This window comes from Tachysurus fulvidraco, chromosome 2 (genome assembly GCF_022655615.1).
Source record: "Tachysurus fulvidraco isolate hzauxx_2018 chromosome 2, HZAU_PFXX_2.0, whole genome shotgun sequence".
NCBI classification, from domain to species: domain Eukaryota; kingdom Metazoa; phylum Chordata; class Actinopteri; order Siluriformes; family Bagridae; genus Tachysurus; species Tachysurus fulvidraco.
In genome coordinates, this window is record NC_062519.1 from 25,154,496 (window position 1) to 25,180,321 (window position 25,826).

The 25,826-nt window shown below is 38.3% G+C and overlaps 1 protein-coding gene across 1 annotated transcript; it reads right to left on the bottom strand.

Annotated features, from left to right (window-relative positions):
- Positions 1–243: 243 nt before the first annotated feature.
- On the bottom strand, positions 244–25,208 carry apc2 (APC regulator of WNT signaling pathway 2). The gene is made up of 15 exons (XM_027169594.2): positions 25,100–25,208; positions 16,189–16,347; positions 12,824–12,914; positions 12,344–12,620; positions 11,640–11,748; positions 11,376–11,489; positions 11,156–11,251; positions 9,563–9,655; positions 8,909–9,290; positions 8,706–8,804; positions 8,350–8,489; positions 8,189–8,266; positions 7,977–8,093; positions 7,668–7,882; positions 244–7,577 (listed from the first exon to the last, which is right to left on the bottom strand). Exons 2-15 carry the CDS (start codon positions 16,330–16,332, stop codon positions 1,994–1,996), a joined length of 7,539 nt encoding a protein of 2,512 aa, XP_027025395.2. The 5' UTR covers positions 16,333–16,347; positions 25,100–25,208; the 3' UTR covers positions 244–1,993.
- Positions 25,209–25,826: the final 618 nt, after the last annotated feature.

Sequence of the window (25,826 nt, forward strand, 5' to 3'; positions counted from 1 at the left end):
CTGAGATAGGAACAGGCTCCCCGTGACCCGAGAAGTTCAGATAAGCGGTAGAAAATGAATGAATGAATATCTATATAATATCTATATATTTAAAACAAACAAAAAAATTTTTTCATTGTAACTTTGAACAAATGTTTTAAACTCATGGTATCTTAAGTATGTAACCTAGTGAGCCAGCATTAATGTATCCAATGTTAGAGATTTAAGCACTTATGTATGTCGCTCTGGACAAGGGCTTCTGCCAAATGCTGTAAATGTAAACATATAAACATTTACATACATGGCCAATCGAACTGAGTGGATGAAAAGAAAAAGAGAAATAAAAAAAAATTCACACTGAAGTTTAATGTGAACATTTATTATGGAAATCAACCATTGTCTGTCACTGTATAATACTGTTGGTCTCAAATACATTCAGAGTTTAAGGTTTGGCAAAGTAGCTGAACAATCCAGTGTACAACAGTGCTTGGTTGTAAAGATTTAGCTCCTAATGAGTATAATCAAGAACACCAAATATTACGTTCTGCTGAAGTTTACTTAAAAGCATTTCCACATGAAAATGTTTCACTTATGGACCTGTGCTTCGTTTCTTTACCTTTTACTGAATGAGAAATAAAGGAACATTTATTCATAACAGTTGTTGCAGAATTACAGTTAGGATTTAACCTTTTCTTTCTTTCTAACTTGAGTTTACTGGGCTGTAACACTCAACTGAATTTGTGTGAATGACTGCAGTCTAAACGACACTGAAACAGCCTTCCAAGGATAAGCGATCGCTTATGCGAGGCATATAAATGGCTTCAGTAGGTTTTGGCTGCAATACTGATTCGACAGCCTGATGCGGTTAAATGTAGATAGAAAATACTATATATTTCTGTTCGATTATTCAAAGCCCATTTTTAGTTGATCAGCCCATCACAGATTTATCTGACTGCTTTCTGTTGCTCTTACACTTGTTTTTGTGGTGATTTTAGCAATTACTAGCAACATCATTTACACTGTCAGATGATCAGAGAGGTTTTACATTGTTCTTCTTGAGTATTCCCCCAAATCTTGCTTTTGATGACACAAGCATACCTGATCATACAAAAAACTGACATTACCAAAGCACTCAACAAGCAGATACACTGTACAACCACCTAAGTGTATTACATATAATTGCCAAACAGTTTAACAAGTATTAGAGATGTGTGATTATTTCCCTAGATAATTTCCTGTGTTTTATTTTACTCAGAGGATAGACTGTTCAACATTAATAACATACATATGTGCACTAAGCGACTATTAAGCATGCTTGCAGTAGTGCTGCAGGGTACTTTTTGCTTACTGGGAAGCATTAGAGAGACATTGTTTGCAGGTATATACAACAGCATCACTAAATTCCAACATTATGCTCTTGGGCTGCTAAGTTGGGCTGATCTACCACAAATATATTTATCTGGAATAATAAAAGTGAAGGCTGGGGGCTTTTGGTGATAATGTGGAATAAATGACAAGCAAGAAATAACTGTACTTGTAATGTATGGTTGTGTTTTGTCTCTTGCACTGTAACAGTCTGTTCAGGTTTTATGTGGAACACTATTTTTTAATGAATGAGTCTCTTGCATTGGATGATTTGCATATTATTCTTCATGAATATGGATCTGTCTACTGTGGTCCATAAAGTAGAGTATGTATTTTGTGATTAGGATTTCCAAAAGAACAAGCAATGGTTCATATATGTAACTACAAAAATGTCCAAAAAAAAAAAAATGTTGGCTTTGTGTCTATGGTAAATTCCATAGCTTAAATCCAGTGTGTTTTGATGAACGTTTCTGCTGTTTATGCTAATTTGTCTACTCCCAACTTCCAGTGATAAAAATACAAAACCCATGAATACAATGTTTGTCAAAAGCAACACCCGAGGTAAATACATAATGTTGCTCAATAAACCACCTGAGTTTTTGTAGCATCAGGAACAAGTCAATCTTGCAACAGTGACAGAAACTGGGCACTACGATTCAAGTTTTTCACCTGACTTCTCAGAGATTGTTGCTGCTTGGCTCTGTGTTTCTTGAGAGCAGTAGACCATAGGGCTGGGGACATAGTTAAATGGAGTGACTCTAGCAGACTTGCTGGGAGCACTCTGTCGGAAGGGACCTATGACCCCACTATGACTGCTATCCACAGATTGAAAGGTTGAGGTGGAAGCTGTGCTGTAGTTTTTGAGGGATCCATCAGAATCTCCATCTTGCAGGTTATTCCCAGATGCCAGGCTGATTCTTCTGAGAATCGCCATCTTAGCTACTTCTTCTGAAATCATAGAACCATTTTCAACGGTAGGTGACGTGCTTGAATTGGTTTTGTTGGTTGATAAGTCCTCTGTTTGAACTATTGCATCACTTGTCTTGCGTGAAATAAGGGTAATTGTTGGCAATTTTCCTGGCATTGGCGGTGGCATTGGTTTGTGCCCTTCAGGAGAAGGCACCAGAGGAAGTGCAGTAGGTGGGAGAGTGCTCTTTAATATCTGGGGAATATCTTCATCACGGATTCTCCTCCAGGTGACTTTATTGTTAGCATTCCGTGATCCAGCTCTATTCTGCCTCTGTTTTGTGTCCTTCTCACTTTTGGCCCTGACACTTGAGTCGGAAGATGAAGAGCGCAGTGAGGAGCGGCTGGTCACACGACTTAAGATATTTATACTGGGGGAGGAAGAATACCTTTTGAATGTATCCTCTCTTGTTGCCCTTACAGTCGGCTCACGTACAGGTCTCTGTGGCATCCTGCTTGGACTTTCTGAACTTGTTCTCCTGGCTGGACGTTTCACTACGAAGTTTGTGTCACTGGAGTTTGCCCTTGGTAGAGCCACAGTCTTTTTGAGAAGGCCATGTTCATGGGCATTTCTTGGCCCTTCGGGTCCCTGCATATTTCTTCTTGGACCTTGCACGGTTGGTTTCAGTTCTTGGCAGCGAGAAGAACATAAGAAAACTGCTGGGGCTCCTGGACAATTTCTTCGAGGAGAGACATGACTGGATGTAGGAACAGATCGTGAGCAAGATGCATTCTGTCTTGATTCTTTGATGAAAGTAAGTTGCCTACGGAAACCATTGTGATCTGATTCCCCACTGCTTGAATGAACAGAGGTCATGCGAACTAAATCCAGTCGATTGGCTGGTGAAATTCTCTTTCCTGACAACTGACTATTTTGTCTACTAATGTTAGTAAGCTGGTTGTTTACTAATGGTGAAATTGATCTTGACTGATTAGATGAATTCTGCATGAATGGTATTCTGACAGGAGATTTCTGTGTTTTGCTGTCAGCAGATCTTGTATTTTGATTGGATGTAGAGGGGCCTCTTTTTTTGTCTGGTGGACTGTCTGGATCTGAGTTCACTGTTTTCTGATTTTGTTTAACGGTTTGGGTAGAAGGGGTAATTTTTTTCTGAGGTTGCCTTGAGGGAGTTGAACTTTGAGACGATCCTGATGAGGAACTCTTTGGAATCCTGGCTGGAGGAGTCGAACTTCTCTTGGGTAATGAGAACTGAGTAGAGTCACTTAGGTGCCCCAACCTATGAAGGCTTCTGGACCGGTGTTGAGCTAAGGAAGGATTTTTTGGGCCATCAGATTTTGGCGTCACCTTCTTTGGTGGTGGCCGCTGTGAAAGTGTTTTCTCTTTCTTGGGAGTGTATATCACAGTTCTGCCTCTGAAAACTACAGGAAAGTTTGGTACTGGTTTACGTGGGGCAAAATCAAGTGGCTTATTTGCCTTTTTGTTTTCTTTGACCACCCTCTTACTGATGTCAGGCTTTGGGGTAAAGCTGGATCCAGATATAAATGAAAGAACAGAGTCTGACTCTGATGATGGTTCCTGGGACTTTGAAGCTTGCAACTTTGTGATTATTGTATTTGCACCCTCCTGTATTGCCCTCCATTCAACACTGTTGAGATCTGAATCTTTATCAGATGCCGTTTCCTCACTGTCCAGATCATCATCCGGATCCCAGTGCCCAGTATCCTTATGAGCAGTTTTCTGTTTTTGTTTAGCATCTGCTTTCCTTTTTCTGGTGGATTGCTTTTTCTTTTGCTTAGGCATAGCAGACGTTATGCATTTCAATAAAAGATCATCTTCTGAGTCCAGGCTGACAGAACTTGGAGACGTGTTGTCTTCATAGTTATTTTGGCCTTGCATGGTTTTTAGAGTACACTGACCTGTGCTGGACATTGCATTGTATTTATTTCTCATCTTTACGTGCTGAGTTTTCCCCTGTTCCTCAAACATCTCTACATCACTCAACGAGCTGAGAGATGAGCTGAGAGAGTAGCATGGGGGTGCTTCTTCCATAATGAGATTTTGCTTGATTCTCTGAAACCCGTGTCTCTGGAAATTGTCCACACGACCTTTTGTATTAGCATAGTGGAGACCTGCGTTATTTTTGTTTAAATTATTAACTTGTTTCTGTCTACTTCTTGTCATCGCCCCATCGCTGTTAGTCATATCGTTGCAGTACATTGCTTCCTTTTTTGCTGCTGGATGACGCATGGATTGAAATGTTGTATTTTCTTGTGCTTTACTTCTAGTGTATGATTTCTGACTTTGGTAGACCTCTTTATTTTGCTTTCTGTTTGGAAGCGCTATATGGGGCATACTTTGTGATAGACTCTGTCCCTGCTTTTGTATTTGTCTGACTGGGGACTGGCTTCGGAATCTTTGCTGGGTCATCTTTGCTGCCATTTCCTTACTTTGCATAAGCAGTCTCTGGGTAGGGGTCATATGTTTCATTGTTTTGCTCATTTGGTTTGTTACTATTTCAGACTGACTAGCCGTTTTAGATGATTTATGGAAATGAGAAAATAAACGTAGCTCTTCAATTCTTTTTGCTTCTGTGTTAATAAGCTCCTGAGTCTCTTTATTTCTGGAACGCCAATCTCTTGATCCTTTCACTTTGCTGGGGTACTGTAGAGTCTCATCACTTAAGGAAGTGGTGCTTGAGAAATAAACAGGAGTACCTTCAGCAGAGTCGGTGTATGAAGAATCATCATGATGAATATCTTTTGATGACATTCCAACCTTCTGCCCAGAACACAACTGATTGTTGTTATTCTGGAGCACCATGTACACTGGTAACTGCACAGATCTTTGAGCTTGGGTGCTAAGTATTTGACTTGAGAGTGTAGACATTAAAGCTGGTCTTACTTTCTTAAACCTTGAGGGCATAGCTGAATTGATGCATTCTTTGAGAATTTCAATGTCATCATCTGAGTTCCCTTCACTGTACTGATCTTGATCCATACAAGATGGATAATCGGCAAGATTCCTCTTACCAGTGTATACTGGCTCACTCTCTTGCTGATTTAATAAAGGAGTGAGTTTAAGCTCTACATCTTTTTGTACATAGTGCTCATGCAGAGGAAGGGCACTAAGACTAGATGCACAAGAAAAGTTCTCTAATGGTTTTTCAACAGTAAAGTAGATCATTGTGTCTAGGTCTTGGGGCAAGTTAAACCTTTCCTTCAGGTCAGCAATTTCCATAAACTTACGCAAGCCATTTTCCCACTGGCCTCCAGTACCAGTGATATTTTGCTGCTCAAGCCCATTTGCTTCAGCACAGCATGGAGTCTTACTGCGACTTGGTGGCATGGTTTGCCCTGGGCTGTCCGGGAGGTCACTTGGACTCACAGTTCCACTGATCATTTCACTACAGGGATCACTTTGTATAGAACTGGCAATTGACGGAGATTCAAAGCTACCCAGTGAACTTACAGAGCTACAACGACTCATCACAAGTGGAGTTTCATGAAGGTAATTCTCAGAGGAACTGGAAGGAGTCCTGTCCTCATGTATGACTGCTGATGCTTCCCTAAGAAATGTCTGTTCATGTTTCATTGGAATTTCAATTGGATCAGAAGTAATGCTAGTAGTGGAGCAAGTTTTCTGGTCAGTCATAAGCAGTTGACTATCACTCAGATCCTCTAGTGTTTCATCTTCTTCTTCTTCCTTCTTAATTAAATCCCCATCTTCCACCTCTATAATCTCAAGAGATGAGTCACTCTCTAAATCATTTTCACTTTGTCCCTCAAGGTCTCCATCACCAGAAGACAGAGAGGACAGAGAGCTACAACGTGAGAAGCAGATTGGTGTATTTTCCACTGAGTACTTCTGTGGTGTCTCTAGTTGACCTATTGGGCTTCTGGAAGAGCACATAGGAGAGAACTTGCAAATATTTTCTCCATTGGTTACAGTGGGAACCCATGCTTGTTTTTTCATTGCCTGGGATGCCTGAGCATCGAGAGTACCAAGCATGGCATTGTGGGTTAGTGGAACATGTTGATAGGAGGGGGAGAGCTTAATCGTAGGTATACTGGCATCAGAGGATACTCTGGTTGATACAGTTGCTGGTGTCAATATAAGAGTTTCTTGGCCCTTTTCTTCTTCTGTGTTACAGTCAGGCAATTTGAAATCTTTTGCCATATCAGAATCTCTCTCTGGAATCTCATTCCGACATAATAATTTGGATAAAGTTGCACCACTGTTCAGCAATTCCTTGTGAGCTACTTTGAGCTCAAGCTTGTTTGGACGTCTTTGTTCTGCTGGCCTTATGAAACTTTGAATCGGATCACTACTACCATAGCAGCCATCACTATTGCTTCCACTGTTAAGGCTGTCATTGGACAAACTGGAGTTCACAGTTTTTAGCCGTAACAGAGCATGGGCTTTGCTTAGATGATCTTTGTGTGAGAACGAATTATCTGAAAAATAGCAGGGGGAACACAGCTTAGCTCGGGCCTCATGGAGATCATCAGGTCCATAATTCCAATCTGCAAAATGATCCTCAGAACTGAGGCTAAAGCTATCCTCTGAGGATGTGTGCATGGTAATATCTTCCACTAGCTTATCAATTTTAGCCACAGTGTTAGTGATCTTCTTTGCTAATTTGTCAGCTGCCATGGTCATTTCATCATCAAGAGGTTGTGTCTTTTTGTCTTCTGTTTGCAATGACTTCATATCTCTCTCAGGTTCTCCCTCCCTCCTGCACGGCTGAGTCTGAAGGAAGTTTGAGTTATTCAAAAACATTGAGAGCATGGAAAATGTTCCTGTTTCTATGCTACTCGAAACATTTGGGGCCTCATCATCATCAAAACATCCAGAATCTGAAGCATAGTCCTTGGCCAAGCTTTCAATATGTCGGAGGGGCTTGTTTATGTTCATATGCCTAGGGCTTTGCTTCTCGATAGAATCAAATGTTTCTGCCAAGTGTTTTGCATCTAGCTCAGCCTCCAATGCTTTCTGCTTTCTCATATAGAGAGAAGGCATGCAGGACCCTGGCGATATAACAGCAGTATCTTTATATTTGAGTGGCCGGTTGGTGAGAAGGTTTCTCAGAGCTGCAGCACTTCCCATGGCTATCATCTTGTGTTTGGAATGAATAAGATTACGTAGCATGCTAACAGCTCCTAGGTCCCACAGTAATTCCTGGTCCTTTGGACTTCGGGCAGACAGATTCCAAAGGGTTCCACATGCATTGCTGACAATTGTTAAACTGTGTGATCGCAGGTGCTGTAACAAAGTCTGCAGGCAGTTGTTATCCCTGAGGACTTGTCTTGTGAACAGAAAAAGCAAAAATATTAGTTGCATTTCAAACAGAATATAACATTAGTTTACCAAACAAAACAGCAGTTAAAAGTAGTACCTGTAATCATCACGGGTAGCAATAAGACTGGATACGTTACGTAGGATACCGCCTCCACTTTCAATAATTGCCAGGGAGTTAGTCTGACACTGGTAGGTAAGTGTACTAACCAAAAATCCTAGAGCACCATCAACAGTGCATATTGCCATCTTATTTTCAGTGCTATGTGCTGATAAATTCCATAAAGCACTTAACACACTTTTTAGGGTGGATTCCTGTGTAGAGACATAAAGCAGAAGCTTTAAGGAACAGTAGCATGCAAACAATGTAACTGTTACTTGTCATTATCCATTAATACTTGTATTTTACCTTTGTAGCCTGAAGGGCACAGGACATTAGTGCTGATACACTGCCAACATCACGAAGGGCTCTCTTACTGGTGATATCAGCACGCCATGAAAGGTTCCTAAGAATACTGGAGACCACCTATAGGAAACAAAATACAGCACCTTTCCTAAGGCCAAATGAATAAAACATGCCCTCTAAATGAAATTGGAAATGCAAATGAACATTTTATGTACCTGATGTAACTCCTCACTATCAGATGCCAGTTGGGCAACAATGGCTTGAAGACAGCTTTTCTTAGAGCAAAGTGTGGCCTGAAATTAAATAAAAATATAAGATCAATAAAAAAAAGTCATGATATTATATTTGCTTTAATCTCTGTAATGTTTTAATTTACCTTATTTACAACATCTCCATAAGTAAGATTTGTGAGTGCCATCCCAGCATATCTTCTCAGAGCCATATTCATAGGTTCATTTTGCATGCCATACAGTTCCTGTTCGAACTGCATAAGCTCTGCAATAGCCTGAAGTCCACCTGAAACAGACATTCTCAATATGAACTTTCTGCAGAGATACAGTAAGTTCTTTACACAGACTAGGTACCTGTACACTTGCCAAATCAGAACATGCAGCACAACTGCTAGTCTATAAAAAGACTATAGATTATAGACTATATCAATTCTTGCATGTTATTAATTGATAAAATAATATATTGTGATAATAAATATAGATGTTGAATTATTCTAGTTACCAAGTTCATTCATGGCCTTTCGATAGTCCTCCTCAAAGGAAAGTTTCATTATGGCACAAACTGCCTGGCAAAGCTGGGGATCTAGGGGCTCTGGGATATCTGCGTAATTCAAATGAAGACATGCATTTGTCAGCATAACAGACAGAACAACATCTTGAGTAAACATTGTCTAAATTAAGTTAGACTTATTAGCTATACTTTACCTATGGTCTTTGTACCACTAGGAGACGGGGTTCCTAGGTGGTTCTCAATCCAATCCCAGCCGTTCTCGCAGTGTGAGCGTATCTGCTCCAGCACATGCAGTACCCTCATCTCACGCCGTGCTTGGCCCTCATCAGGCTGTGAGTACACAATGTTGTGCAGAGCAGCACTAGCCCGGGATCGAGCCTCTCGGCTGCAGCCTGCTGCTTCAGGAGTCTTTCCGGTGCTTACATCATGCAGTATTTGCACAAGTAAGGGGACACAGCCAGACTTGCGCATGGAAATGCAGCTTTCCTGTGAGCTGGACATGGCTAACAAGACACGCGACATCTCCTCTCGATCTCTAGAGGCTAGCATAGACAACAGCCAGAACATCATCTCCACCTACAGTGTGAAGAACAGCATATTCAGTGCTACAATGCCGTATTCTGACTGATATGGCTAAAATTGCTGAGCAAATTTTATTTCTCAACATCCCTTGGCCAATCTCTAGCATTTTACAGTGATTAAAGCTATGGGTTTTAGGAATGTAATGGATTCACACGGAATCAGTATGAAGTATTGATTCCAACTGAATTATACTGAGACAACATCTCAGTCGTAGTATCGGTATTGATTGTATGATTTATAAATAGTTAAACACATTGTTGTCATACTTTGTTCCCGGCTTCTCCGGGTGCCTCCATAGTGCTATTGCTTGCTCCATTTTCCATTTCAGACACTGATGCTTTGGAAAGACTGTCAACATTCTGAAAAAATAAATAAACAAATAAAGAAGAAAGAATAGATTTAAAGCATTGTAGGTACATTGTAGGCATTTAACACTTGTAATTTATACTGTTTGAAATCAATCAATTCCTTGTGTGATGTTATTTTATTAAACAGAGATATAAAGTCTTAGAATACAAGGACACATAAAAACACATTGCATTCTGTGGCTACATTAAAAGGTTTCAACTGTAACATTTGCATATGGCAACCATGGCAAGTCCACCGACAGACAAGGCAGCAAATTCACCCTTTCATCCTCAAGCCAATCACTATGGCAACCTTCGCAGTGCCATGGGATGAGGAAGCACGTGATCCTTTGAGGTCTACCCAGATTTATGTGCATTCTGCACTGAATACCCTCAAAACAATCAGGTTTTTGTGTAATGAAAGAAAGGAAATATGTACTGGATGTATGTTCTGTATCAGGTAGTTTTCTTGTCTTGTAAAAAGAAAGATGCTTTATTTACCCATAAGTTTGATATCTTGATTACATTGCAATATTCTAATTATAAGTGGTCTACGTAGTAATAATAATAATCAAATAGATTGTTACATATGGTGGACTTTTGCAACATATGGTGGACTTTTGCAAAATGGTCACAGGGCTGAGAGCTTTTTTTTTAGCATGTAGGAAGAATTTCCTTTAGTTAAATCTTTATATAAATACACACTGTAGCCTAGGGATGTTATTCTCTAGGTGACGGAGAGCTAGCAGAGTCCCCTCTTTGAAAGCATGGTTTCACAATAACACAATCCTAACACAATCCTCACAGAGCTGAGATATAATTATAATTGGTCTTGCAGCTATATATTTATTCAGTTACTTATTTATGATATGCATCAATCAGTATTTAACAGAAAACTACAAATGAATGTCTTTTGCACAGCTAGGCTACTTGTGCTTTTGTCCTTATGTTTATTATTTTTGCATAGTTTGGTGTTTCGATTGCTTTTTTTTAATCATCTATAGATTTTTTCGAAAATAATATAAAAAAAACTGTCTCTTTGTCTGCTTCGGTTTCATGCAATAAATTATTGAATTAATTCATTCATTCATTCATTTTCAGTAATTACTTTTTTTTTCCTTATACTGTATATCCTGATCAGGGTCATGGTGCATCATGGGAATACTGTATATAAGGATGAAATACATTCATGATGAGATGGCAGTCAATGAGAGGAACCAATACATAAACATTAAACCTATAATTTCATTTTTCATTCACTTCATATAAAATCGCTCATCCTTGAGACTGTCTTAATAAAATCATATATATAATTGTTCTCTGGTTTATTAGAAGGCTAAAAAAACAGTGCATTATGCAAACTTGTAAATAAAGTGTATATTTACCAAATACTCCAACAAATAACAGTTATTAAAATTAAAATTAAAATAAAAGTGAATTTATTACACGCCATACTTAGGTGTTAAATGGATACACTGCTGGGGTTAAGGACATGTTTGCTTTGGGCCTTACTTGAGTCTCTGACTGGCCAATCTTCTCTGAAGGACAGCAAGAGCCTTGTGCCTCCTGTAGCTCCTTATCCAGCTGCTCAAGACGCGTCACACGGATCTGCAGGGACAGAGGGATCCATGAAACTTTTTTTTTAACTACTATATCATCCACAGAAGAACATTTTACAAGTCACAGATGCTTCATTGGTTGTAAATAAAATAGATTTTTAAATTCTATTCACCTGTGTTCTCTGGACAATTTCATCACTGGTCCCAAAACGTTCCTCCATGACTGAGCGCAGTTGCTGGACCTCGAATTCTAACTGCTGGCGAATGAGGTCCATTTGTATGGAGAACTGAGACACAGAGGAAAGGAAATTTAAGATAGAATAAGCATTGTGCATTCTTCATAGCTCTGTATAAATGTTGATGCTGGACAGTCGTTTCATCCAAACACAGATAAAGACATTAAAAACAATGGTGTAGAACATATCTGGAGGTCTTACTGTGTCAATTCGAGGCAGCTCTGCCAACCTCTGTGAAAGCCCCTGCAGCTGAGAATAATACCTTCGGCGTTCTTTCTCTTCTTTCTCAATTTCATTCAGCAGAATGGTCCTTTAAATACGCCATAAAGTTAGACAAATATTAATAAAAGTTCGAATAGATATTCAAATGATACTGAATATTCCATAACCAATCATGTGGCAGCAGCAGAGAAATCAGGCAGATACAGATCAATAGCTTCAGTTAGAGTTCCCAATAAACATTACAACAGTGGTAAACATAAATAAATAAACCATTTACCTTTCGCTCTTGTAATTTAGAAGCAGGGTTAAGAAACCCTGCATGTTGTGTAAAAAGTAGTTAAAAAGTTCACTATTTCCTTTCCTTTCTTTTGCAATTTTTTCCTTTATTTTAATTGTAACAAGTGTTTTATATGCAAAGAAGAAGGTTAATCCAGGATATAAGAATGTACAGTGTGTAAGGTAAAGATTATGAATTGCCAGGATTCATTTACTGGTAAAGAATGAGCAGTGTGAAACGTCAAACAAGATAACCCAGGATATTAGAAAGACCCTGGGTTATTTCAATATTTTACAGAATAAGACTACACAGGATAAGAGAAACAGCATTAGAAGTAGCAGCATAGAAAATGGAGAACTGCTTTGATAGAAGATAAGTATACTAGGGTTTATTATGCAAATCTTGCCTCTCTTTGCATAGCTCCTCCAGATGTTGGGCAGTTACTCGGCCCTCTGCTGCCACGGCTGGGTGGTGGTGTGTGGGGTGCACGGCCGTACCCTCACCAGACACGGCGGAGCACTGGTGAGATGATGAGCCTAGAGAGCTCCTTGACCTGCTGGATGACTGGAGTTGCATTCTGTCATCCCCATCATTCATTTGATTGGCCATGGTCTCTGAGAATGCGCGCAGGTTGTGTGGCTGGTACTTGAGCTCATAATAGTTGGTCAAGTCCATATGCAGCTCTGTGAACAGATTTCAAACAACTAATTAATCATATTTATGTTATTTCATGGCAGTGATTCTGTACTGGATCTTCAGTCTACATTCCTACTGTAAAATGTTTATTGAATCATTGGGTTTCAAAAGTAATTCATCTGCAATTTAATTTTGAAAGCTATACTAATGTTCATATAATCAACCAGAAAATGATGAAGATTTCTGTTACCTTTCAGCTGGTCAAGCACATCTGCTCTCCCTGAAGAGGCGAGAGTGCTGGCTTCCTGCTCCAGTTTGCCTTGCAGATGCTTCAGAACCTCCTAAAATGGCAAGAAATTTGCACGGTTATTATCTGCATTCAATGCTTTATAAAAATAAAAAAAGCCTGATATGGCTCCATTGTAGTTTGACAATACATTTGATCATCAAAAAATGAAACTACTTCAAATAGCCATTGAAGAAGATACTTTCTTCTCTGTAACCTCTGCATGTGTGATATTCATGTGGCTTCCTGCTTTATCTAAAGACTGAATCAACTGACCTTCATGATAAAAGCTTACCAGGGATTATCCAGCTGTGCTCAGCATCTGGGCATGTGCCACAGAAAGGAATCATGGGATTGGAAGCTTAATCAAAATATCATGTAAACCCAATATAGTGTTTGCGCTCGATTTAAGGCCAGCTATTTAAACGTTAGTTTGTGGTTTCTGTTAAAATATTAGATCCCAAACAGGTCTGGAAATCTTTTCATATTCTGAGAAGCAGAATGTTAATGCATAAGGTTCAGAACAATTTTGTAAATAAATACCCCATGTCTGTCAGGTTCAGGTTTAATAGAAAGTAATCAGAATGAAATCTGATAAGTATCTAAAAACAAAGGCAATGTGTACTGTAAGTGCACACAGTATATCTATGATGCACATAAATATTTCTGTTACAAAATATATTGCAAAAATTAGGAGATGGAACTGGTTATTATGGGGTTGATTATGTCTGTAGTTTAGAAAAGGTTGAGGAAAAAAAATCTTTCCTTTTCCAATACATATATTTTATAGGGGTTAGTTTTAAGGCTTTTGTTTGGTTTTTGTAATGGAGTTGGGCTGGTAAAACCTGGCAGACACACCTGCTCTATTCATCTAGTACATCAAACCTAATACAGTATATACATCTAAAACATTTTAAATGGAGCTGTTATGATAGATGACTGTATGTTGTCAACTTTCAACTGCATTCTACAGGGTTTACAGGGTTTACTGTACGTCACTTTTAATAAAATCATCTGCATAATGAATAAACACAAATGTAAATGTACACTAGAAATCACTAGCTAACAGCTGATATATGGTTTAACATCTATGGTTACTGGCTGCTCCTGCTGTTGTATCCTTTAGCCTGGCGTTTATATATTAAAAAACAAATCTAGCTCATATCAATATTCCTGAAATAAATTCCAACCATTTTGCTACAGGTTACCCGCAGACATTTCACATCAAACCAGGATGGTATTACTGCTTCAGAATAAGCAGCCACCGAGGCTTTGTGGCTTCGTTTGAATTGTACTTTACTACTTGTACTTTTCTTTCTAAATCTAAAATCTAATCATATAATCTGTAAATCTAAAGCCATAATCTAAATGAGTCCAGTATTCTGAAGGTTAGATGTTTTGACAAATCTTATATGAGACTACGGACGCCTTCTGGTTTCAACTGGTTTTGAAGTCTGTATTTTCCCATTAACTTCTCGTCATTTTATCATTACATTCTTCTGGGCCTCAGATTTTGTGAGTAATATGTTTATGAACTGGAGGCTTAGAATCATAATGAGTTCTTTAGAAGTGTTTTTATTTTATTTTTTTTTATTTTATTGCAAAGTCTCCCAGCAAAGCTCAGAACTGGATGGTAGTTAAGCAGGATCCACCTGACTAATGCTTCAGAGTAGACATTTTAATGGACTTCTGAACATTGAAGGCAGAGAGATGTAAGCTGCCTTAATTCTTGTGTAGGATTTTATGTGAATTGTATGCACTTGTGTTCATTTCACTAATAACTGTGAAATCTTGTCATTAAAATTTTCTTGTAACAAAAGGAAATGACTGAAAGCTTAGAATGATTCCCAAACATTCGTTTGCTGTCATAGTTCTTTAAATGTTATGTAGATCGTATATAAAATGATGTTAAGATATTGGGTAAAGGGCAATGGTTGGAGTAAGTCACACATGTGCAAGTCACATGTAAGTCTCAAGTCATGAATGTCAAGTCAAAGTCAAGTCGAGTCTTTTTTAATATTTGTCAAGCAAGTCTCAAGTCTCAAATTTGTGACTTAAGTCTGACTCGAGTCAAGTCGAGTCACCCATCTCTGAATCATTTAACTCAAGTCCGAGTCAAGTCTCAAGTCATGAATGTCAAGTCAAAGTCGAGTCTTTTTTTTAAATATTTGTCAAGCAAGTCTTAAATTTGCGACTTAAGTCTGACTCGAGTCAAGTCATATGACTCGAGTCCCCCATCTCTGGTAAAGGGTGTTTAAAATGTATTATTAAATCGAAGCAGATTTCTAAAAACAACATGAGGAAGTAGTACATAATCATCAGTAATAAGAAGTAAAGGTAAAATGGGACTCTTACTGGAAGCCAACATGAAGCTTTAGAGTAAAGACGAAAACTTCATGCACCACATTACGACCAAAACCCAGGGTCCATAGTGTGGTTATGTTGGATTATCGAATGGTTTCGGTCTTTTGCTGACAGCATATACAGTATACTGTACAGAATACTAGATATTCTGTGAGTTAAGTTTTGTGCTCAGGTTGTGAAAATTGGCCACGACCCATTAGTGTCTCCAGACATTTTAGGGAAAGTAGGTCACTGCTAAAGCAATACAGACAATTGTGAATTTCCACTTCTCAGGCCGTCATTAAAAATATTTTGGTTTGCAGTAACAGTAAAAAAAAAGGGTAGGTCTATATTTTATTTTCAAGTTTCAATGTAAAAAAAAAAAGTTTTGGTGATGGTGATTACATTGGTATGACTTTAAACAAATTAGCATATCGTGACGCCACTGACTGGGTCTTCAACCCATGTCTTCGGGCGCATCTATGCAAACCTCATTTTGATGCTGGACACAGTTTTTCCTGAACTTGGTGCCAAGCGGTGTCGAGAGAATGAGAGAATTAGACGAAGCGAACGCACAGGCCATAGTGTGACATCCGTTAACCTATAGTGTAAACATAGATGACGTCACGGGTTTTTAGAACATAGCCTTTGTTTGTATGTAGGCCTAGGCAATTTATATACTTACAATACTTACTAAAATATAATTAATATTATTTTATTGCTTTTGTATTAGTTGTTTGAACAGTAAAAAAAAATGGTCGGTCTTAACGCAAATTTACAACCGGCAAGTCGGTCGGACTTAAAGCAAAAAAAAATAAAATTGAGTCAGTCCTAAATAGACAGGGTCGGTCGGGTTACGGCAAACAAGAATATTTTTAAGGATGGCCTGTCTCATCTCTGAACTGTGATCAGTAATGGGGGGTACACATAAATTACTACACATACTGTATATTTGGTGAATGGACTCCTCTAAAGTTGCTGCTCACCTTCATATCAGAGGTCTCATTTTCCAGCTTAGACAAGTGGTGTGAGTTGTCCTCCAGCTCGCGGCGCAGGTGCGAGTTCTCCTTGCGGAGATCCTCCACCTGCCGCACCAGCTGGTCATAGGAGGCCACTGAGTTGGACATCATTACAGAATGGGGTCTCTGGAACACATTAAAGGCAAGTCATTAATAGTGGCACAAGCACTCATAAAAACAATTTAGGACATTTAACACTCTGCTCATGATGGATTTTAGAGCTGTAAAGGCGAAAGTCCGTGTAAATGATTACAGACTTTCTATTTTTTGCTGTTTTCTCAAAGGTTTAGTATTAGACACTAACAAAAACACAGATACATCCAAAACCATGATGATATTAAAATAGGCGTTCCATTTATCCACACTACATTTAAAAAAAATGTGTCCAGCTTCAACTAGTAAACTACTCATAGTGCCAAACATCATGCTGTAGATTGACAGTAATGACAGAAAATCCAGATGTAGATTCAGAACCCAACCCACCATGAGAACTATGAGAGAAACCCATCCTTTTTGGGGTGACATATAGATAACCCATAGTGGGGTTATAAATTATTATAGTATAGAATGTATAGTAAGGGGCGCACGGTGGCTTAGTGGTTAGCACGTTCGCCTCAGACCTCCAGGGTTGGGGTTCGATTCCCGCCTCTGCCTTGTGTGTGTGGAGTTTGCATGTTCTCCCCGTGCCTCGGGGGTTTCCTCCGGGTACTCCGGTTTCCTCCCCCAGTCCAAAGACATGCATGGTAGGTTGATCAGCATCTCTGGAAAATTGTCCGTAGTGTGTGAGTGTGTGAGTGAATGAGAGTGTGTGTGTGCCCTGCGATGGGTTAGCACTCCGTCCAGGGTGTATCCTGCCTTGATGCCAAATGATGCCTGAGATAGGCACAGGTTCCCCGTGACCCGAGGTAGTTCAGATAAGCGGTAGAAAATGAAGGAATGAATGAATGAATGAATGAATGTATAGTATAACTTTTAAGTACTCAGTGTATCGGAAGGCCATTCAGTGTGACCATATAGTGAATGTAAGTCTTTATGATCACAGCAGGTCTTAGAAGGTACAATTATCATCAGCTGAGATCATCCAGATGAGCTTACAAATTTGTAGATTTAACCTATTAAAAAAGAATGAAACGTATTAAAGTGAACATAGAGCCCATGTTTCAATCTATGAAACTAATTTACATTATTACATTGGCACGGCTTTGATAAGTGAATTGGAATTTTGAATTAGACAACAGAATTGGAAATGTACATAAAAACGAAATATAATTTTTCACTCTTTCACTCTTATCACCTTAAAGCTACTGTGATTCTCATCGCACACTATTTCAGTCCATATGTTCACCGTATGTTCCACACTTAGGATGTGTTGCATTGTCCTCGTTGTACCGAGTTCACTGTTTGTTCAGCTCCTATTTATTGTCTCATACATATGTATTACATATTGTCTGGTGATTCGCTGTTGTCACTTTAAATAACACATTGCACCAACAGATAAAGTCAGCTTGGTATTGTTTTAGAAACTGAAAAAAAAATCGAGACAGATTAATGCGTCTGTCCGTCGTTTTTATCGTTTCAGTCATGTTGGTCCAAAGCAGACCCACGGCAGAAAATCAGTGATCGTAGATGAACACATTTCCCTACAAAATTAATATTTATATTTAATTTGCATTCCCTGTTCTTTTGTCTTTCTATTATTCTCCCTATTATCGTAGCGCGTACTCGTTTCTCCATGCAGAGCTCAAGAATCGGGCTTTGTTGTGCAGTGCTGTATCCCGGCACTGCCGCGATGGGGGAGGTGGGCTTCAGCCTCACGGAGATTTCTGTAACAGCTTGCACAAATCATCCAGGGGAAGCATCTATGGTATAACAAAACAGCACCATAAAGGCTAGAAAATGAGCACAGTGTTTAGGATGTTTTCATATCCCAGGATATTTCATTTATATTTTGTTGTAGTGCGATAAATATTCTAAAAGGAATACTTTTGATACAGCAATTTCAAAAGTGAATCAAATCCTTGCAACCAGAATCTATTTAAAAATATCAATAGTTCAATCAGTATTTTCTGAGCCTTTTTTGGGTAGATCAACTCAAGAAGGATGTTCTTGTTCTTTGAGTATCGATGTTGGTAAGAAAATGGCTTACTTATGTAAAGACGGTTCATAAAAATGAATCAATGAGTAGCTCAGGCATGCTGATCAATACTACATTCCCGATTGGTGTGAACGGCAAAGTCGGGGGCTTTGTCTCCGTCACATGAACTCATTTCATGTTATCCAAACAGCGGCTATCAACCGCTCACAGTGTGAAATTATCAGAGCTGAACACGTGTTAATACAAATGGCCATTTGGCACTTCTTTATAACTGCTCCGAATCAAGTCGATCGAGTCATGCGGTATTTCATGGTATTTCTGATAGATAGAACCGGAAAGCAGGAAATAAATACGAGAATCTTAATTAGCTCTTGGCTATGTCTGAATTTCTATTATGCCAAACTGCTTACACTGGAAATGGGGGGTTATGCTTTCGTCTTTCTCTTTCTTCCGACTGTGCATCATCTGTGGCAAAGCTGCCTGAATAATCTAACCCAAAATCTTGTCCCTTCGGGGAAATAATTCAGACGGAGCCCAGCATTGGTGAGCTGCCAATGAGGTGTTGCCATTCACAGTGTTTCCATAGTAACACCAAATCCATGTTCTAATTTGCCAAAAAACAGCTGATACGGTTTTACTTCTGTGAGGTACAGATACTTAGGTGACACCTACGAGATGTACTGAAAACTAAGCTAAATCTCGGCTACTTTCCATCAAACTATTTCTATTATGCGCTTTCTAGTATAAATCACAGACTGAATAAATCACAGACTGTAAAGTTTGTGAAATAGCCAACAATGACAGCAAATGGTAAACACACCCTGACTGTAGGTATCCTAGATTAGAACTTGTGTTTTGATAAGACAGGAATTTAATGTCCATAAAAAAATCTATAGCGGTCTGCATATCCACACTGCATGCATGCTGATTATACAACGTCTGCCCTTTAGGCTGTTCTGGGTTGATGTGAGTTGCACAACAAGCACTGTTAATGTTGTCCATATAGGACATCACAACTAATCTGATTTAGCGTAGTATTATGGTCTGGATTCTGACTCATGAGAAACTTCATCATACAAAAAAAGATAAAATATATTAAAATTGTAACACGTTATTGTACGGTATGTATAATGTCATATACATATATGGGGTGATTATTTTAGCATTTTTATTTACAATATAATAAACATATAAGCAAATACATTTCATCAATAAGATTAGGCTTATTTATTAATTCATTTTAGTAAACTGAATGAACACACAGCACACCCCATATTTATGTTTTGCTGTTGATATTAGCTCTATTCTTCTTCCTCGCCATCTATGAGTCTTCCTCTATAGGCTTCATTGTTTTACACCCAAAGTGAGTCTAATAAACCACTCATTATTGGTCCTATTAGGTCTGAGACTGAGTGGTTCATTATTATTATTATTATTATTATTATTATTATTATTATTATTATTGTTGTTATTATTATTGTTATTATTATTAATAATAATAACAATAATAATAATAATAATAATAATAATAATAATAATAATAATAATAATAATAATAATATGAGTAGTAGTAGTATTGTTTTTTATATTATTATTATTATTATTATTATTATTATTATTATTATTATTTGGTCTGTTCAATTTAACAAAGTTTAAATTAAAACATATAAGAAAACTCCAAGTCTTTATAAACAAAGCTGTCAGAATTGACTTAAATCAGCTATGTTATAGACTGTACACCATCATGATCTACTGTGCCCATGGCACAAACACGTCCACCTAAACGTCCGGGACACACTGAAAGTCCAATAAACCAAGCAGCTTTATCTCAACCTTGCCTGGAGCAGTAAAAATGATTAAAAATTAAACAATAATTAAATGGAAAGAACATAGAACAATCATTTCTCACATGCCAAAGCAAGAAAGTAATAAAAACTAAATGGTGACGTGTTTTTAAGGGCCTTATTTCTGATATTGGCTGCTTAACTAGGCCAGAAGCAGCAGGAGGGAGAACAAAGAAGATGGAGAGGAGGATGATCCCTCCATCGCCCCTTCCCTCCCTCCATTTCTGCATCTCCCTGAGACCGTCTGGTTACTAAGGAAACGGCACCTATGATGGGGTGGCGCTGAGCCTGAGAATTTCAACTCGAACAGCTTTAACACCAACAATAGCACTCGTGGTACTGTGTTAATGAGAAAAGGCTCAAGGTTAAAGCAATTAATTACATGAAATACTGTGATAAAAATATTTCGATTATATTTTTAGCCGATCCTTTTGGAAATCTGAATTTTGGTAACAATATCCATCCGTTGATCCGTTTTCTGTAGCACTTATCCTACAGAGTCACAAGGAGGAACCTGGAGAAAGTGGGCGACACCCTAAATGGAGTTTTAACACATTACAAAGCATAATCACACACACACACACACACACACACACTTTAGAGATACCGATAAGCCTAGAGCACATGGAGAACATTCAAATTCCACACACACAGGGTGGAGGTAGGAACAGAAACTCTAACCCAAGAGGTGTGAGGCAGACATAGAAATAAACATAAAAATAACTATATTATGTGTTTCTCTGCTCTATATAAGAAAGTCAAATCTTTTCTTATTACTCCAACGTTTGAAATAATGTCAGAAATATTCATACCTCTTTAAACAACGCATTACATTGATCACAGCTTGATTAATTTGTAATAGGATAATATGGTTTGTTTTGGCAGGATAAGAGACACTGATTAAATAAAAGCAATTCAGAAGAGAACATTTTTTGCACTATACCACAGCGGTACAAAGACCTGAACATTCTGGAACATTACTGAGATGTGTCCTGACTCTGACAGGTTTACATGGGCAAAGATTTGCTAGTGGACCAGTGCAGCGAGACTGCGTTTTCATCTGAAGCTTGGTTATGGTCATTCTATTATTCAGTGGACCGAGAGCCATGAGTTACGCTGCTATGAGTCATCAAAATTTCATCTCCAATGCATGCTGGAGGCGTTTAGCATTTAATATGCAAGGTTGAATTCTTAATACTCACAAGTTATGACAAATAGGTTTAATAAAAGTTTGGATTTAACTCTGAGAACGTGGGGGTAGCGTCATATAGGTGGCTTCGGGTTCGCACTAAATTCTTTTAGGTAGGAATTGCTTGATAGCAAGGAAACAGGGAGATGGGCTGTTTATATATATGCTAATGTAGATACCAGAAAATTGAGTTCTCTCCCCTGTCAATCACAGCAACACAAACCAATCATGGGTGTCTGTTAGCTTTTGTATGCAGAAGAGGGTAGACAGCACATAAAAAAGTGCTTAAGTACAGTTAGCTTTCTTCACAAATCCCCAAGAACACACATGCTAACCTTCAACCTCCCCAGACAAAAATAATGGAGTTCTTCTAAAATGTTACAATACCATACGCTCTGAAAAGCTCTAGACTGATTTCATGACTGGTCTGTTAGCTTACTGCAAATTTTCACCTTCATTAGTGATGAACTTGTTTTGTTTAGCAAATGTCACAGCTTGGAATGAATCACTGAAGTCCAGTATGTCAAAAAAGCAGCATCATTTGGTCATTTAATTTCTCATTTTTAGAATACACGCATATAGTGTAGGAAAAAAAATGAGTACTTCAATAAACTACCCCAGGGAATGAAAATAACCAAACATTTTCTTCCTAATGGATACCTGCAGTATTATATGAGTGACATTAGGCGGCCATAAATCCAAACACCCAGGTAAAAAAAAACTGTATGTTTACGGTTAAATGAAGTATGCTATTAGATTAAGATACTGTGGGCAATTTTGTTTTAAACGAATAAGCAATATCGGAGCAGTTCTTAGAATCTAGAATTTGTATTGAGTCATTGGATTGGTTTAGCTACAGCCTAAGATGTTCATATTGTATGTAAAACCCATTTTATTTGGATCACACTACATAGCCAAATCATCCAATTTCAGATTCAGTCCCCACTTTTCTGTTATAATAAACTCCAATCTTCTGGGAAGGATTTCCACTCGATGTTGGAGCAAAACTGTGAGGATTTTTTGTTCATTCAGCTACAAGAGTATTAGTGAGATCTGGGGTGCAGTCAGAGTTCCAGTTCATCCCAACTTTTTTGTTAGGGCTGAAGGTCAGGGCTCTATACAGGACACTCATGTTGCTGGAATTGGTTTGGACTCCATTTGCAATGAAGGGAAAGTGTAATGCAACAGCACACACAAACATTGTAGACAATTGTATTTTTCCACCATTGTGGCAACAGTTTGGTGAAGAACCACATATGGCTGGTCAGGTGTCCACATATATTTGGCCATTTTTTTCTTTTTCTGTCAGACTACTACTGTAAATACAAAACGAACTCAAACATCCTACTGTAATTACTAATCCTGCATGCCCCGGGTGGCTAGGGAATTGATTTGACCACCCCTGACATTACATAAAAGAGAATACATGTGTGTAGCCTTTTCTGAGACTCAGTGTGCGTTTGACTCATGCATGCTGATCTGCCCTCTGTGCACTGGCATACAATTTCAGATGCAATAACATGTAGGAGCTTGAATACTGTGTACTGACTGGACTTTGTCTGTATTTTCTCTTCAGTCTCTCTAATACAGATAGTCTTCTAAAATATATTATTCGGTATATATTTTAAATATATTTTATATAGATTGTCTCAAATGTACCCAGATGTCGAGGACAAATGTGACAGATGCTCTAACTCACAATGTCACCTGAGTCACGTTTTGTTTTCTGTCCACGACTATATAATTATCTGTCGGGTTATTTCAGAACACTGTCCACTATACTGGGAGTACATTTGCAACCCTGCCCATTGATTGCCATATTTCTACTTCCAGATGAAGCATCTCAGTTAAACTCTATGCAAAAAGAAGTTATTAGCTTTACATCATCGTAAACAGAAGTCGCCTTCTTCTTCAGTGGAAGTCCTCTGTCCCACCATCTCGCTCACAATGGCTAAAGTATGCAGCGTTTTTGATTAAGCTTGAGAAAATTAAATATATGATAAGTGGTAATACCTCCAGGTTTTTTCATAAACGGCAACCATTTCTTTTCTTTTGTAAATATAAAATGACTTGTATTCGATAATTCAAAAGGGCCAGGACCCGGGGTGGGCGGGTGGGTTTTGGTTTATTTTCTTCTTTTTCTTTTTACTTCCTTTCCGTTATTGTTATTATTGTTATTGTTGTGATTCTTTTACTTTACTCCTTTTTCATGTAAAACCAAAACGGGATTTTGTATTGTTATTTGACTTTGTTTGTTTGCAATAAAAAGACTTCGCAAAAAAAACAAAAATTATACATATGGACAACATGGATCCATGACAGCATTGAACAAAACCAGAAAAGCAAATAAAAGAGAAATAATAAAAGGAAGCTCATTGAATTAAATATATTTTAAATATATTGAATATATTTTAATTGCTGTAAGTACATCAGCAAACAGACTGATGTCTTATTTTGGCAAATAAATTTATATTATCTTCATATTTATGAGGATATAATCATGTGACCTTCTCACCGTACGATGTCTTGGTCGTACTCTTAAGCTGATGTGTTGGGTTTTTTTTTAACTTCACTGAAATTCTTAACAAGTTAAAAGTGCTGAGAACAAAGTGAAAGCTGTTTACTGATTTAAAGATAAACTGATGTTCTGCATAATAAAAAAGTTCTAACATCAAGTCAGTGTATAGCCAGGGAGTTATCAAGGGGTGCTGTAATTCAGATTTTCTGGAAAATTATCAACAAATTTTATTTTCTGTGCATTATTTTACCCATTATCTTACCGCCAGCAAAGCAGACGACACAAGGAATCGGCTAGGGTGAAAAATCAGGTGAAAACAAAAACAAATGAACACAACCAACTGGATTATAACAACAAAAAACGACTGTCGATAGTGACAAGTGCTCAAGCCTTTTGCTATTTTCTAGTCCTTAAAAATAAAATATATTTATGAAAAAAGAGCCAAAGGTCATATGTGCATTCTGACAAACTACTATTAAAATTGCTTCAGAGAACCAATCCTGCTCTTTACATCCTTATTTATTAGATAATTATAAATGTATTATAGTGCACACTCATTTAAAAACTGTTTGAAAATGATTTTATAGCCACATTGTCTCTGAGGGGGAAAAATGCATAAATTGTTCATCACAAGCAATCATTTTCTGCCTCGTCCTTTTGTCTTTTAATTTTCTGATACAGTGCTATAGTGGGTTGCCATTTAATGCAGAATCGCACCTTTCAGTCCATGAATGTACTCCTGGCTCGTGCTCAACCTTTTTTTTTTCGTTTGTTTGTTTTTTAGAAAAAAACAGCAATCTTACCATAATTTATGAGATGTTGCACTTACCCTTAATATACCGTTATATAGTACATGGGAATGATCAGGTAGAGAAGCCACATGACTTCCCTGTCGACCTTGCGACGTTAAGAAAAAAGACACCAACGCATCACGTTTAAGATTTTATATCCTAGCTTACTAAATCATGCATTGTACACTACGCAAACCAGTCCAGCTTTTTATGATTCCTGATATTCGTTGGGTGTATGTTCAGTGAGGATGAGGCACAAATCCCACGAGCGCCTCACGCGCTTTCATCCTCATAAATATTCTCCTCAGGACCGCGCTCCCTTCCATCGACACAAAACGGGCCATTCATGGTCGACAAAACCTTTCTCCGACCACAAGCATATATACACCAGCCTGTATAGCTATCAGATTCAAATAAATTAATATATCCGTCGAATCTTACCTCATTTTGGAGCAGTTAGTGATGACGGGTGTGGACACGCTCGAGCGCTGTTTGTGAGGGGAACGTTACTGTGCGCGCGCTGCTGCTGCTCTGATGTCACAGTCTCTCTCTCTCTCTCTCTCTCTCTCTCTCTCTCTCTCTCTCTCTCTCACACACACACACACACACACACACACACACACACTCTCTCTCTCTCTCTCTCTCTCTCTCTCTCTCTCTCTCTCTCTCTCTCTCTCTCTCTCTCTTCGTGGAAGCATGTTTAGGCCACTAGTCAGTATACTACGCCCTTAATCATTTTCATTATTGAAGCCTATAATAAAACCTTCATAATTATAGAATTATTAATATAATAAATAGCCTAAATAGCCTGCCTATATACAATATATTACACCCACTGTTCACTTTATCAGGAACACCTGTACACCTTTACATTTATGCATTGGTGAAATCATGTTGCAGCCCAATGCATAACATCATGCAGATACAGGTTAAAAGCTTCAGATAAGGTTTACCTCAAAGATCAGAAGAAAAACTGTGTTTAACTGACTTTAACTGTGTTGTGGTTGTTGGTAACCGATGGTCTGGTCTGAGTATTTCAGAAGCTGTTTAGATTTTCACACAAAACAGTCTCTGCAGTGTGTTTTAGTATGTGTTACTGTGCACGGTCTGTGTAAACCATGTGCTATAGTGAGTGTTACAGTGCAGTGTGTTATACTGTAGTTTGTGC